Here is a 15,304-nt window from a genome sequence, read left to right as displayed (position 1 = left end):
ATATGCCAAAGAGGTGGTGAAAGTCCTAGTGGAATCAGTAGTCCACACAACTCTATCTTCTTCAGTCTCCACCCTCTCCATCTGAGCTATCTCCTGCCAGACTGAGTTTAGAGCCCCTAATCCCGATCGGGGCATCACCTATTCTCCATTCCAAATAAGATCTTTTACCTTAGCCTTCACATTAATCCTTGAGTCATGAGTTAGCTCTATTGGAAAGTTGTCGAACAAGATCCCATTTGAGGTCCATGGGTCATGCCATAGATTTGTGTTAGACCCATTTCCTATAACATATTTGAAGGCATTTAGCATTTCCTTCCTAACTTTAAGAAGTTTTCTCCATGCCCAAGAAGCTCATGTACTTGCTATGGTAATTCATAAGTATTTCCCTTTAAGCTTGTTTGCATGCATTCATTGTGTCCATAGGTTCTCTTTGTCTACCGCTAGGGTCCATAGATGCCTTGAGGTTGTAGCTTTATTCCAAGTTTCCAAATTTTTGACTCCCAGACCCCCCTTCCTCCTTTGGCTTGCAAATTCTGCTCCAGCTAATCGTATGATGTTTGGCTCTTGTGGTTGTGCTAGCCCACATAAATCTCGCACAAACTTGGTTGATGATCTTCTTCGGCAATAAAAAGTTGGATGCCAAAAAAATGCTCATGTTACTAAGAGTGGTTCTGATCAGCTCCAATATGTCTGCATAAGAAAGCAAATTACATTTTCAATAATAAATTTTAAAATTAATTTTATCGATTAAAGGCTTACAATCGCGAGTTTTAAGCTTTGAAGGGATGAAAGGGATTCTGAGGTATATAATAGGAAAGCTTCCTTCTCCCTACCCCATCTTAACTGAGATAACTTCCTTAAGAGAATGAGGCACATTCGAGAAGAACAATTTGCTCTTAGTTTCATTTGCTTGAAGGCCAACAAACTCCATGAAAAAATCCAACATATCTTTGAGGACAACAGCTGAACTGATATTACTTTGAAGAACACCAACAAGTCGTTAGCAAAGCATAAATGAAAGATAGAAGGATTCTTGCAACTGCTATGAAGGCTGAAAAGACCAGATTGAACCTTTTTTTCCAGTTTAGCAGAAAAAGCTTTCATGATCATAACAAAAATATAAAGAAAGATGGGGTCTCCCTGTCTGATACCCCTTTTCCCTTCAAAGTACCCCTGAAGGCTCCCATTAACTAATATGGAATACCTAGTGGTAAAGACACATTCCACTCTGTAAATCTGGAAGGGACGTTAAATTTGTTCATCGCTGCTTCAATTGTTGTCCATTTCATGTTGTTATACGCCTTTTGGAGATCTATCTTGGCAATAGCTTTTGGGCCCCCACTATGCCTATGAAAGTCTCTAATGATTTCGTGCGAGAGCAAGATATTGTTAGAGATTCTTCTTATGACCTTGGGCCCCACTATGTTCCAACATTTCTGAAAAAAATAGGCAGTGAAACCATCCGAGCCGGAAACTTTATCCCCATTCATAGAGAATAACGCATCTGTAATTTCATCTTCCCTCACCTCTGCCTCCAAACTATGAGCTTGCTGTGCATTGATTTGTTTTGAGAAGTCCAACCCAAGGTTGCTATTGTTTGAATAATGGGTTTTACCTAATGAGTTCTTGAAGTAATTTACCACTTCCTCATTAATATCATTTAGATCAGATATGACTTTGCCATCTTCAAGAGTTAGATTTTGGATTCTATTCCTTTGTCTTATGGATTTCACTAATTGATGAAAGAATTTGGAATTAGAGTCTCCAAGATTCAACCACTGCTCTCTAGTTTTCTGCCTAAGAAAAGCTTCCTCTGCTCTAGCCTTACAAGAGAACTCTTCAAGATCATCCCTCTCTTGGATGATTAGATGAGGGTTGGTTGGATCACTTTGAAGCTCAGCTTGGATGTTTTCAAACTTTTCTCTAGTCTTGTTCACATCGTCATGAATATTTTTGAATCTAGCTTTGCTTCAATCTTTGAGGGCATTCTTAACATTATTCAACTTTAGAATAACTTTCAGCATAGGACTAACTCTAACAGGTAAGCTCCAAGCATTGGACATGTTTTCCAAAAACATATGATCATCAACCCAATGGTTAAAGAACTTGAAAGGTCTTTTCCTTTCTTCAGAAGGTCTAGAAGTGGTAATCACCATAGGATGGTGAACGGAAATGCCATTAGTCTTGAAGACAACCTCCGATTCATTGAAAAAATTGTCCAAAGTGGATTAATCAATACTCTATCCAGCTTTGAAACAATTCTGTCAGGCCCTTGGTTATTGCACCAAGTGAATTTACATCCTGAAGCCTTTAGATCAGAAATATCTGCTTGATAAAAACAATCCATTGCTTCCTGAGCCACAGCGGCATAGAATCTTTGACCCCCCCACTTTATCAGCACTAATTGTAACCATATTAAAATCACCTGTTAAGACCCAAGGAATAGAAATATTTGCTGCTAGCTTACCAATATCTTTCCAAAGTCTCCTCCTCTTCACTATATTGTTTGAAGCATAAATAACTGACATATAGAAGGCCTCCCCCAAAGATGGTTCCACCAAACAATGAATGATTTGGTCAGATTTTAATGAGGTTGTTACCTTAGCTACTTGAGTGTCCCAAACAACCCAGATCCTACCTTTTAAAGCTTTTTCATAGTTTTCCTCTGTCCCCCAACCTCTACATATACTATTAAAGACTTTGTCCTTATTGATATTTCTAACTTTCATCTCCATAATGCCCAAAATTGAAATCTTATTCCTTGAAATGAGTGTTCTCACTTCTTTCTATTTAAGAGAGTCATTCAACCCTCTTATGTTCCATGACGCACAGATCATGGATAACAACTTCCAGAAAAAGGGCTCAATGCCCCCTTCTGAGGCTACCAAAATCTCACTTCTTCTAACCAAAAGCTCTTTGATAGAAGTTGTTAGAGGTCTTCCTTTATCCTTCTTATCTTTTTCATCAACTAACCAACCTTTTTCCTAGAAGGGTTTCAACATTTGAGTCTTGAGTGGAGAGATTAGTTAGAGCCTTAAATCTGTTAGGACTCGGGTTCCCTTTGTTTTTCTTCCCCTTGTTTTTCGACCTTTTTTTCGCATTGCTGTTTGAATTGTTCTTCATCGAGTTGGTGTTATTCTTTGGGGGGTGGGGTGGTGGGGGAGTAGGCTCTTGATTCACACTACTTATTGTTGATTCTTTATCAGTACTCTCGTTTGGTAACTCAACAACATGAGGCTCCGGAGGTGAGCTAATAGTAAGGACCTGTTCAGCTTCTTGTCTGGCCTCGTTAGCTTGAATAAGAATGTTAGCTAATGGGTTATCCCCTTTCCTCAATCTAGCCATTTCTCATTCTTTGTCAGTTTACTCTTCAGGGGGTGTAATAACTGGACCCTCCCCACTTCCTGTTTTGGCTACCCACATTGGCTTGGTTCTATGAGCAATGGGACACTTAGAAGTAGCATGCCCAGAAGTACAACACCCCATACACCTAGGGGGCATCTAGTCATATTCAACTTTAACCTCAACTTCAGATCCTTCTGATGCAATCTTCCATGAAATAAATTTGTTGAAAGAAGAAAATAAGAACTTAAAAAAGAGAAATCTCTGAATTGAAGGGCTAAGCATGACCTTTTTGGGACCCAACAATATCTCAATCATTGGTTGTTCGTTCAGAGACATCATTTGGAAAGCAAATCCAACAGGTATATTATGACTATATATTGTTTTGGTATTATACAATGGAGCTTCGTTAAGGTTTATTTTTGCTTTCGTATTATATTTTACTATCATTGTTTCTATCATATTTTTGTGTCTTTTTACATCATACTATGCCTTTATAAGATATGTAACGTTTTGTTGTAGTATTATTGAGGCATTACTTTGTCTGTGTAATGCCCCAAAATTTTTTATGCACATCTCGAGGATTCTTAGGTCAATCAAATAGGAAAATTTTTTACAAGTTGATTTTTATAAATTCGATTACACCATTAGATTCGCCTTGAAAAATTAACCAAAATAGATTGTAAATTCACTTAAATTGAAATTCAGGACATAGAATTATTAAACAAAAAGAAAACAATAAATAGGATGAGGATTTCTGGCTGGTGCTCTAATTTTGCTATACCTTCTTTCTGACTTTTTACTAATTTAATCATCAAAGGGTCTTGATTTGGGAACCTTGCCCAGTTCTAAGACTTTTTTTCTTTTTGCAAGAATTAGGAAGAGCATCATCATCGAGATACAAGTTTGAGGTGAGATACTATTTTTACCTACATGATTATCAACACTCCACATGTCTTACCAACTAATTTATTATATATAGGAGTGGTCTAGTCTAGACATCATTAAGCTTTGTTGTTTAATATTAAGGCCCTTACCATTACTTATTTGGGTTGGGCTGAGTAAGATTAGTTAGATTCCAGGCCCGGTTGATAGCTCCATACCTAGGCAAATTGGGAATAAATTATGTACCTTTCTTTTATGTCATGATGTGTAGTAAAAATACTAAAAAGGAAACTTATTAATAGGTATGTTTGGCCCAATGTATTTTGTAAACAAAATTAAAGGGAAAAATGCAAAAATAGGAAATTTATTAATGTTTATTTTCGGTTCAATGTATTTTTATTTACAATTTAAAGGCTAAAAATACATAAAGTGCTCCATTCAATGTCTTTTTCAACAAAATAATCATTATAAAAAAATCATTAAAGACAAAAGATTTGACAAGTGGTAGAATCTTGCAAAATCTTTTCAGCTTTTTAAAGATTCCCAACAAGTTGGGCCCTTAAGCCACCCAACACGAATTATTTAATGATATATGCAATGAGAACTACAAGTAAGATCATTTTTAGGTTTATAGGTTTGTGAAAATATTGGTCTTGAATGTTTTTTTTTTGTCCAACACTGTTTGAGATAAATATATAAATCTTTTAAAATTAAATCCAAAATCTTTGTTGTTGGAAACATTTACAAAATTTAAGGCGATCGCTTCTATATAAACCTCACACCCCTAAAAAAACGTTCGAAAGAGTTTCTCTGTGAATCAAAAGTCAAGGATTATGAAGCAGAAGTTGTCTAGGTCATCATTGATCAAAGAGGCTTCTGGAAGTCAGAAGCTGATAGCTACAACCTTAGTTATCTAAATCGTGACGTAAGGTTGGCATACTTGCTATCAAATCGTAGTTTCATGTATTATAAGACGATTTGCTTAGAAGTCGTGCTTTAGCTTACTCGCTCTCATTACACATTAGCTACCAGTTTTTAGAGATTCACTTTAGTTCTAATGAAAGTTTTTCTACATAATGTTTCTATAATTCTTTTTAGGCCCACTAATTACTAATCTTATAAGTGGATCTTTTGATCAACTTAATTACTGACTGTAAGTATTAGATTTGATACTTTTTTTTATTGATTCTCAACCATTGGTTGATCCTGTTTTGGTACCTAAATCTAAAATTTTTGTAGCACTAATTAATTAACAATGTTTCTAGTTTATGTCTAACAAGAGAGGATATGAATATCATGATCTTTGTGGGTAATTTGAAGTTTAACTCATCGAGTTGACTCAAAATTCAGCTGAGTCTTCTTGGATGAGAAACTTGATAGAACTAGCTTATCAAGTCAACTCAGAAACTTGGTGCAAGTTGACATGGAAACTGAGTCGAGCCAGACCCAAAATGCACCAAGTTAGGTTAGAAATCACATTTCCTAAAAAAAAAACATAAAAAAACCTCGATTTTTCTCCCAAAATCCATTATCTTCAAGTTCTTAAACCTATTAAAACTCATCCTTTCAATCCATGGTTTCAACCTCTTAAAGAAAACCTTTGATTTTTCTGCTCTACAATTCATCATATTCAAACTTTCAACTTATTTAACTTTGTTTTTAATCCATAGACTTCAACGTCAAAAAGAAAACCGATGATGTTTATTCATAAAAAACCCATCATGAATACGTTGAACCTTATTTCAATCCATCAATTTCAACTTCTTGAAGAAAATGCTTTGGATCGAAGAATCTATAATCTTCTACCTAACAAAGGATCATGTCTTGTTCATTAGACATGCTAATAAGCAATAACATTTTCCCAATATCAAGTAGTTAACCTGCTAAGGTGGTTTATATGACCATCCCAGAAAGGGCCTTGACATGTTGACAAATGATTACGTCACTTTGGCATTTGATGGTTGGTCTTGTTATAGTGTCAACATTCCAAATATGTTATTTGTAGAGGGTAAAATCGATAACTCATCTAGACCTTACACATGTTATAAAGATAACATAAATTAGAAGGTAGATGAGATCTGAAGGATAAGTGGTACATGAGATGAGCCAATAGCCCAACTTAGCTCGATAGAAGAGCAGGGCACAGATTGATGTTTTCCTTGATTAACAGGACATAATAGATCAAAGTCTGCTCTGAATAGTAGGGTAGACCGAATCCGAGTTTCTATGCAATTCTTTACCTTGTCTACCAAGATCCAAAATTCTAGAAAGAATCCTTTGATTCATAGAATATGTTAAGGAAGGTTCCATTTACGGAGTAAGATACTCATGATCGTGGGATCTTACAAGATCAAATCCCGAATAGAGGGGAAACCTTGATCTTTGGGGTGGGATATATACTAAAAGTGGATCGAGGAGAAGGAGATCTTTTTTTGGATCTCTGGAGATTACGAGAGAGAGAGAGAGAGAGAGAGAGAGAGGATCAATAACATCTTTTTGAAAATTTTAACTTAATAGTCGGAGATCATTGGCAGGTGCCACACCGGTGCTAGTAGGAACGAGGAGCAACTTTGAAGAAGCAACAATAGAGTAGATAGAGGTAAGCTTAAATTTGCCTCTACAATATCTAAGAAAAATTCTCTGGGATTCACCTAAGTGTATCAAAATTTAAACTCTATAAAAAGAAGCACATTTGAAAGTAAAAATACACAAAATTTTGAAATTCAAGCCCCCTTAATTACTCACGAAGCAAGGAGTATTGAACCTCAAATCACACATAACTTTTTTATTTTGTATAATAATAATAATAATAATAAGAAACATGTCTCTCCCAGGATTGGATGTACTAGCTACATGGAAACTGAAAATTTTGATGAGAAAATTCGACAGGCCAAAACTTACAAATTTTAAAAACTGAAATTCAATGGGCCATGGCTGTTAAAAATTTTGAAGTTCCCCAATTCAAAGGCTTAAAGCCCTCAAATTTCTCCCATCCTCCACTAATTTGACAGTTTCGATCTGTCGAAAAAAAATTTTGACAATGAAAAATTCAACATCTTGATCCGTCAAATATAAGCTTTTTTCACATTGTGAAAGAGTTGCACCACACGCATCCATTATAAGATAATACAGATTAAAGAAGACAAGAAGCACATAATGCAATTCAGTCGCACAAACAAATATATTAACAAATTTTACTGCAAATGCAACAAGTAAAGGCCAAAAGGGATTCTACATTTCCTATCTATCCCTGAGACACGTTTTATAAGGAAAGTTTGAAGCATTGTTACCACTCACAAACTTCATCTTTGCACTTAGTCACCAAGTATTTTTCTTACTTTTACACATTTGACCCTATTATAACTAATTAATTACTCACATATATATATATTTGAAATTAAAACTCACACATATGGGCCAAATCTTTAAGTATCTCTAGGATTTTTGTGTCCCCAATCTGTGGAAAGCTTGAACATGGAGGCCACCATCAATGTGAAGATTGAGCATTGTTCTATATTTGACTGTTTTCTTCTCATCAGCCATCTTGAAAGCAAAACAGCCTAACATTACTGCAGAAAATATTTTCATCTGCCTGTAAGCAAATTCCTTTCCCAAACAAATACGTGGGCCAGCCTGAGAAGCAACAATAATATTGTCAGCTTAATTTTCTATTAATTCTCAAAAATAATAACCAAACAAACCAAAAAAATCAAATATATATATATATTCTTTTTGATAAACATGTAAAATTCATTTGTTGGAAAATTTACCAAAACATGCACGACATATCGATTATTTACCAAAACGGTAAATTGTACATATTATTTCCGAAAAAGGTAATTTATTATTTTCAATTTTTTTTTATCAAGACGGTAAAAACAGTAATTTCTATATTTTTACTATCTAAAATATCCTTTTTGTCAAAATGATCCTTCTGATATGAGATTAGAATGTATTTTATATAGAAAGATCCTTCCGAAAAAAGAGTATTTTCAATAGCAAAATATATGAAAATTTCTGTTTTTACCATTTTCGCAAAATAAAATATTTCTGAAAATGACAAATTACCGTTTTCGAAAATAAGAGGTATAGTGCTCCGTTTTGGTAAATAAATTTGAAAAGTTCTATGTTTTGGTAAATTATTCTTATTTGTTTCAAAGTGTCATATTCTTTTCTTTTCTTTTTTTCTTTTAAATTTTTTTTATGTGAATATCCATGATACCAATGTTTTTAAAACGTGGTTTCTTGTCTTGATCAATTGATACCATTGATCCACCAATACCAAGTTGACTCATTTGAGTCATTTCATCTTGGAAGAGTCTTCGAAGTTATTTATCAATATAAAAAATTTTATTTATATTTTTTCCAAATATCTATGATTCAATGGATCACATTGTATCCGCATTCAATTTATGGGCTTATAGCCTATGATTCATAAATATTTTATTACTTGGGGGATAAAAGATGTTTGACAGAGTTGGATCATCAATTGGTTTCCTTTTCTTTTCTTGAAATAGGAGTATAAAAGGAAATTAACCATTAATTACTTTAGAAAACTTAATATTTGGGAAAAAAAATAATTGTTGCTTACCAAAATGGCACTTAAATATTCTGAAAACCTTACTGGAGTGGTAATTTCATCTTATATCTCTACCTTCTTGGTAAATTCCTCAAAATATAATTTGCTCACCTGGAAGGCTGTGAACTTAGAAGGGCTCTCACTTCGGAAAACTCCATCTTCGTCGAACCATCTTTCTGGTCGGAATTCTTCGGCATCATCACCCCATATTGATTTCATTCGGCCCATGGCATATGGCATGTAAGATACCATATCTCCTTTCCTCACGCTGAATCCATCGGGCAAAGTATCATCTGAGAAACAAATCTTTGCATCCTACAACACATAAACACACCAAAAAAGAACAAAACTTCATCTATGTGTTCTTGGAGAATTAGAAGCAATGTAGACTCTACTTGGTATCCAGGAAAATTTTGCAAATTTGCAAAGTTATTTACTTTAGGGTAACATTAGCATTACTTGGTTAGAAGCTTTAAAAATCAGAATTTGTAAAAAAATTGGTTGGGTTTAAAAAGAATTGGGTATTTATTTGGACTTCTCTACCCTCAACCCATGGTTAAGGCTGGAGCTGTCAATGGGCCGGATTTTGACCTGCCCAGGCACGACCCGCTATTGACCGGGTTTGGATTTAGTTGTTAAATCCATTTAATTATTGGGTTGGGCTAAGCTCCCGGTTGGTGGTCCAATCCGTTATACTATAGTAAATACAATATTTAATAGTTTTATTATAAATTAATAATGATTCCCTTACCTTCATTTAAAATGGGTTTGGCCAAGTGGACCGGGCTTAGACTAAAGTTTTATTTATCAAGCCCGGCCCGGATCGATATTTAAATAGGTTGGATTAATGCCTAGACCCAGCCCGGTCCATTGACAAACCTAGTTGAGGCCCTCCATCAAATAGATGATTTAGACTTGGTTGAGCCCTAACCTAGCTTGAAAGGTGTAGATTTTACCTTAGACCGGTCTTATACCCTGATCAAGCCTAAGTCGACTAAGCTCTAACTCGGCACTAAGGGGTTTGGGCCAAATAAAGATGACTAAAAATGTTGAATTCAGCTTGTTATATAAAAATAATTACATTTATCAAATAAATCTTTTTTGAGTTGTGATAATTTGACTCGCTAGGTGGCATACTCAAATGACTCCATGACATGACAAGTTTGGGTATCGTAGATCTGAACGCCTCAAGATACACAATTGTATTTCCCCATTAAAAAAATGTATCCAGAGGGAACCATGTATCCTGAGGTGTACAGATCTACAGTTCCTAAACTTGTCCACGTCATGGAGTCATTTGAGTATGCCACCTAGCAAGTCATATTATCAGGACTCGTCTTATTTGTTATTGTCAACATTAACCTATTTAATATGAAATTGGTGTCTTGTTTAACCTCTAACAATTGATGAAGATTAACATTTTCATTGACACAAAAATATGCATCTAACTATGCATTATGAACAAATCTATAAAATATAGTAGCGGATAGGGCTAGGAACTATTAAACCCACATCCGTATCAAATTTGACAGTCTCAAAGTTTTTTAACCCAGCCCTACCTTTGTGAGCTCAATATCAAGGCCTTCACCCCTATTTTTATTGGGTGGGTTGGGTTGGGTTGGGTTGGGCTAGATGGCACAATTTGACACTCCCAAGGCCACTCTTTTCCTTATCATTAGAAGTAAAACTAAATTGGAAATGAAAAAAAACAAACAAAAAGAGGGTTAAAAGTTTTATTATTTACAAAAAGAAGAATATTTTTTCAAAAATTACCAAAATCAAATAAAGTGGCTGGACAGTCCAACGTTTTAGTAACTCGCTCTACTATCAAACATTTTAATATGTTAAAATACATGGCTTTTCCAAAAAGGCTCTCCGAATGATTAAAAGGCTGGACAGTACAACGAGTTACTAAAATGCTGGATTGTCCAGCGACTTAATTCATTTTTGGTAATTTTTGAAAAATTAGATGTTTTTTTTTTTTAAATATTTAACTCTCTTTCAGTAATTTTCCCAACTAAATAATATAATTAAGTTACCACAGGAACAGCAGGATAGAGCCTGAGAGTCTCAGTTAGAGCTGCATAGAGATACTGCATCTTGTCTAAGACTTCCTCAGTCAAGCTAGCTGCAAATTCTTCAAAGGGTGTATCATCTTTGACTTGGGTTGCTTCCTTCACTTCTGCTGCAACTTTTTCCTGTATGTGAGGATGCTTGCACAACATGTAAACAAACCATGAAAGAGTAGTAGCTGTAGTATCTCTTCCAGCAACTAAGAAATTTAGAATTATGTCCCTCAAGTACTTCGGATCGCTCTCGTTTAAGTCTAAGAACCTTGACATAATGTCTTCTTTCTTCATCTGTTATAATATATAAAAAAAAAAAATTTAGCTCATTTATGTATGTAATTTGATTATATTTAAACAGTTGAAGTTTCATTTTTATTTTGTTTTTTATAAGAGAGATTTACTAAAATGCATATTAATTAATCATAAGATCTATCTCATTCAACATTCATACCACGCTAACAAGATTGGAAAGTGCGATATGACGTACAATCTTGATAGAAAAGGATTTTTTTCTTCAAAGGATTGAAGATAAGATTGAATGAGTTAAAAAGAACTTGAAGATGATGGATTTTAGAAATATAAATAGAGATTTTCGGCTTCTTCAAACGCCTTTTATTTTATTTTTTAACTTACCAAAGAATCGTCTTTCGAATTAGAGACTTGTTCAATCTTGTTACGAATTAGCTTGTACATGAAACTGTCTATAATTTCCATATTTTTCTTTAATTTGGCTTCTAATCCAACATTAAGAAACCTCTTGATTTGCCAAGAAATATCAACATATCTCCACAAGGTCATCGCACTTGAATCATCAAATGCATTGGCGAAACGGGTTCCTTCACTTGATCCACCCATGCTGTCCAATTCTACACCAAACCCAACTTTGAATATTGAGTCCAATGTCGATTTCATAAACAGATCCTACCATTGAAACAAGAAAAGTCATAAATTTTTATTTTTCATCACAAATAAATTAGCGAGATAAAGAATTAAATTACATGAACTATAATAGGGTTTATATAGAAAATAATATAAATTATCTGACATATTAAATTCAGACTTACTTGAAGATCGAATGATCGATTCGTGGTGGCAGCCTCGGAAATAATTCGGGCTGCTTTGACTGCATTTCGTCGAAAAACATTGCTGCTGAAGTCCCTCAAGACTTTGGTGGAGAATTCATAACTTGATACCTTTCTTTGATGGCGCCACTTTTCACCATCAACGGTGAAAATTCCATCACCCAAAAGATCACTCAAAATGCTGTAGTTATGCCATCCCTGACGAAAAATATCGAACAACATTAGTTTTAAGTTTGATACATTTCTACAAATTATCCTTTTAGCTTTTGCTAAGGGGGCTTATATGACCAAAGTAACATTTTTATATATAACACACCAAATAAGGATGAGTCCTGATAATATGACTCCCCAAGTGACATACTCAATCGTCTCCCTCACGTGACAAGTTCGGAACCGTAGATCTGTACCCCCAAAATACACATCTACCCCCAAAATACACGATTGCACTTTCCCATAAAAGGTTTATCCCAGGGCGTACAAATCTATGGTTCCCCAAGCTTGTCCATGTCAGGGAGTTGATTGAGTATGCCACTTGGCAAATCATATAATCAAGACTGAATAAGGATAGATACACACCAAATTGGTAGGGACCAACCTTCAATTTTCTCCTATGGTTTTGAATCTGGGATCCTCGTCTCGTTCACGAATGATCTCGTGATGATGACTGGACGAGACGAGAATTTGTGTACACAGATGAACCAAAAAGAATAAAACTGCGAATCTCGACCATGATACGTCTCCTCTCATTCATGAACAATATCGAGATGACTTAGATCCATTTTGATATGAGCAGGAAAAATGAAATTCATAGCTATTTGTGGGTGAGATTTAGATAAAGATCTGTCACCTTGCCATAGTTCTGAAAATTTTTCTCTGTGGAGAAAAAATTGAAAGTGGGTGTGGTAATTAAAAATAGAACGAATATATCCACACACACACACACCCCAAATTAATACTAAGTTTATTTCATTTTTTTAGTGTTTTATTAAAAGAAAGAAAAGAAAGAAAAGAAAGAAAAGAAAGTTGGTTTGGAAATATTAACTCTCTGATATAACCAGGTCCACCATGATATGAACAGGAAAAAATAAATTGATAGCTATTGGTGGGTGAGATTTAGATAAAGATCTGTCACCTTGCCATAGTTCTGAAAATTTTTCTCAGTGTAGAAAAAATTGAAAGTGGGTGTGGTAATTAAAAATAGAACGAATCTATCCACACACACACACACACCAAATTAATACTAAGTTTATTTCATTTTTTTAGTGTTTTATTAAAAGAAAGAAAAGAAAGAAAGAAAGTTAGTCTGGAAATGTTAACTCTCTGATATAACCAGGTCCACTATGATATGAACAGGAAAAAATAAATTGATAGCTATTGGTGGGTGAGATTTAGATAAAGATCTGTTACCTTGCCATAGTTCTAAAAAAATTTCTCTGTGGAGAAAAAATTGAAAGTGGGTGTGGTAATTAAAAATAGAATGAATATATCCACACACACACACACACAATTAACACTAAGTTTATTTCAGTTTTTAGTGTGTTATTAAAAGAAAAGAAAGAAAGAAAGTTGGTCTGGAAATATTAACTCTCCAATATAACCAGGTCCACTTTGATATGAACAGGAAAAAATAAATTGATAGCTATTGATGGGTGAGATTTAGATAAAGATCTGTTACCTTGCCATAGTTCTGAAAATTTTTCTCTGGGGAGAAAAAATTGAAAGTGGGTGTGGTAATTAAAAATAGAATGAGTATATACACACACACACAACCCAAATTAATACCAAGTGTATTTCAAATTTTTAGTGTGTTATTAAAAGAAAAAAAGAAAGAAAGAAAGAAAGTTGGTTTGGAAATATTAATTCTCTGATATAACCAGGTCCATTTTGATATGAGCAGGAAAAAAAAATTTTGATAGCTATTGGTGGGTGAGATTTAAATAGATAAAGATGTATCTGGTTACCTTGCCATAGTTCTGAAAATTTGACTTAAGGATGTAATCAACGTTTTCTGGATCGGCAGTGTAGATCTCATTACGAAAGGGGCTGAGCAACCTATAGGTTTTATTGTGCTTTCGAGCCAGATCTGTCATGTAATGGTGCAACCTATTGAAGTTCAAAAGTTGGTTAAAGATGGTACCAGCGATGGGGTGGTAACGTTTCTTCTGTTTAGATTTAGAAGAAACAAACAAGATTTTTATGATGAAGAAGGTCACCACTGCAGCAATAGCTGTGGATACTAAAGTGATGGGATTATTCATGAGGAAATCCATTCAAGGCTTGAAGCTGTGTGTGTTTGTGTGTATCAGAGAGAGAGAGGTCAGAGAAGGGGATGTTTTAAGGCTGCTTTGATAATTTTATTTATATATAATAAATGTGGGAAGAAAATCATATATTTTACATGAGGTGGGTCACCCATATCTTGTTATCTCATGGTTTATTAACTCGTTTGAGATTGAGATGACTCGGTTGAGTCATCCTTGTCTAGGCAATTAGGCAATATATTGACTTTTGTCCAAGATTCGAGATGATTTGTCTAATATTTTGAAATTATTGACCGAGTTTATAAAAATTTGGACCAATCATTTGGGTTTTATTGTGATTTTTAATATAAAATGATAATAATTTAAATATAAGATTTTGTGAATCATACATTATTATTATTATTATTATTGCTTATTGTCATCGGTATCCTCACCTTTCCGATAAGACTAATCTCACGATCACACGTACCGCCCCTTCAGAAAGTCCTACGTGCAATTGGTTGAGTCAAGGGTCAATCGGACCATAAAGGGTGGCTCCAAGGAATTCATTGTGAATCATACATCATCTACTAATCCACCTTATAACCAAAAAGAAATATAATTATTTATTAAAAATTATTTTAAATGGTTTGATTCCACTTGGTACTGGGGGCAAATCGAGATGAGATACTGTGTTAAATATTGTGGATGATTATTTTTGTAAGCACACTAGATTGTGATGTGTGGCACCATAGTGATCCGAGTCTAAGGCGGATCAATAATATTCCAAGTCAAACATGGCATTATACTCCAAGTTCGGTCGACAAGGGAAAATTAATAAGCTGAGTTCGGAGATTGATAAAGCCAATTCTCCGAGTCCGAAAACAGGGAATAGGAATAACCCTATCTCAGTATTGAAAAATAGGCCTAGTGATACAGAATCTAGATCCTGAAATATCATGGATTTGGCTAAGATATGATTTATTGGATTTTTGATAAATCGGGGATCATCCTAGACGAGAGGAATTCATTACTAAATTAGCTTAATGAATATGAACATATCTCCAAAGAGATACACTCCAATTTTAAATTAGGAGAAAGACAACA

At 34.5% G+C, this 15,304-nt stretch overlaps 1 protein-coding gene across 1 annotated transcript; it reads right to left on the bottom strand.

Annotated features, from left to right (window-relative positions):
* Nucleotides 1-7,381: 7,381 nt before the first annotated feature.
* LOC147389246 (cytochrome P450 704C1-like) lies at nucleotides 7,382-14,273 on the bottom strand. The gene is made up of 6 exons (XM_086417897.1): nucleotides 13,919-14,273; nucleotides 11,940-12,155; nucleotides 11,509-11,796; nucleotides 10,846-11,166; nucleotides 8,918-9,121; nucleotides 7,382-7,860 (listed from the first exon to the last, which is right to left on the bottom strand). The coding sequence occupies exons 1-6, from the start codon at nucleotides 14,225-14,227 to the stop codon at nucleotides 7,663-7,665; spliced, it is 1,536 nt and encodes a 511-aa protein (XP_086274023.1). The 5' UTR covers nucleotides 14,228-14,273; the 3' UTR covers nucleotides 7,382-7,662.
* Nucleotides 14,274-15,304: the final 1,031 nt, after the last annotated feature.

This window comes from Akebia trifoliata, chromosome 12 (assembly GCF_017979445.1).
Source record: "Akebia trifoliata isolate Shusen 1 chromosome 12, ASM1797944v1, whole genome shotgun sequence".
Lineage (NCBI taxonomy): Eukaryota > Viridiplantae > Streptophyta > Magnoliopsida > Ranunculales > Lardizabalaceae > Akebia > Akebia trifoliata.
The sequence above is the reverse complement of the archived record's forward strand: the minus strand, read 5'-3'. Positions and strand labels throughout refer to the sequence as shown.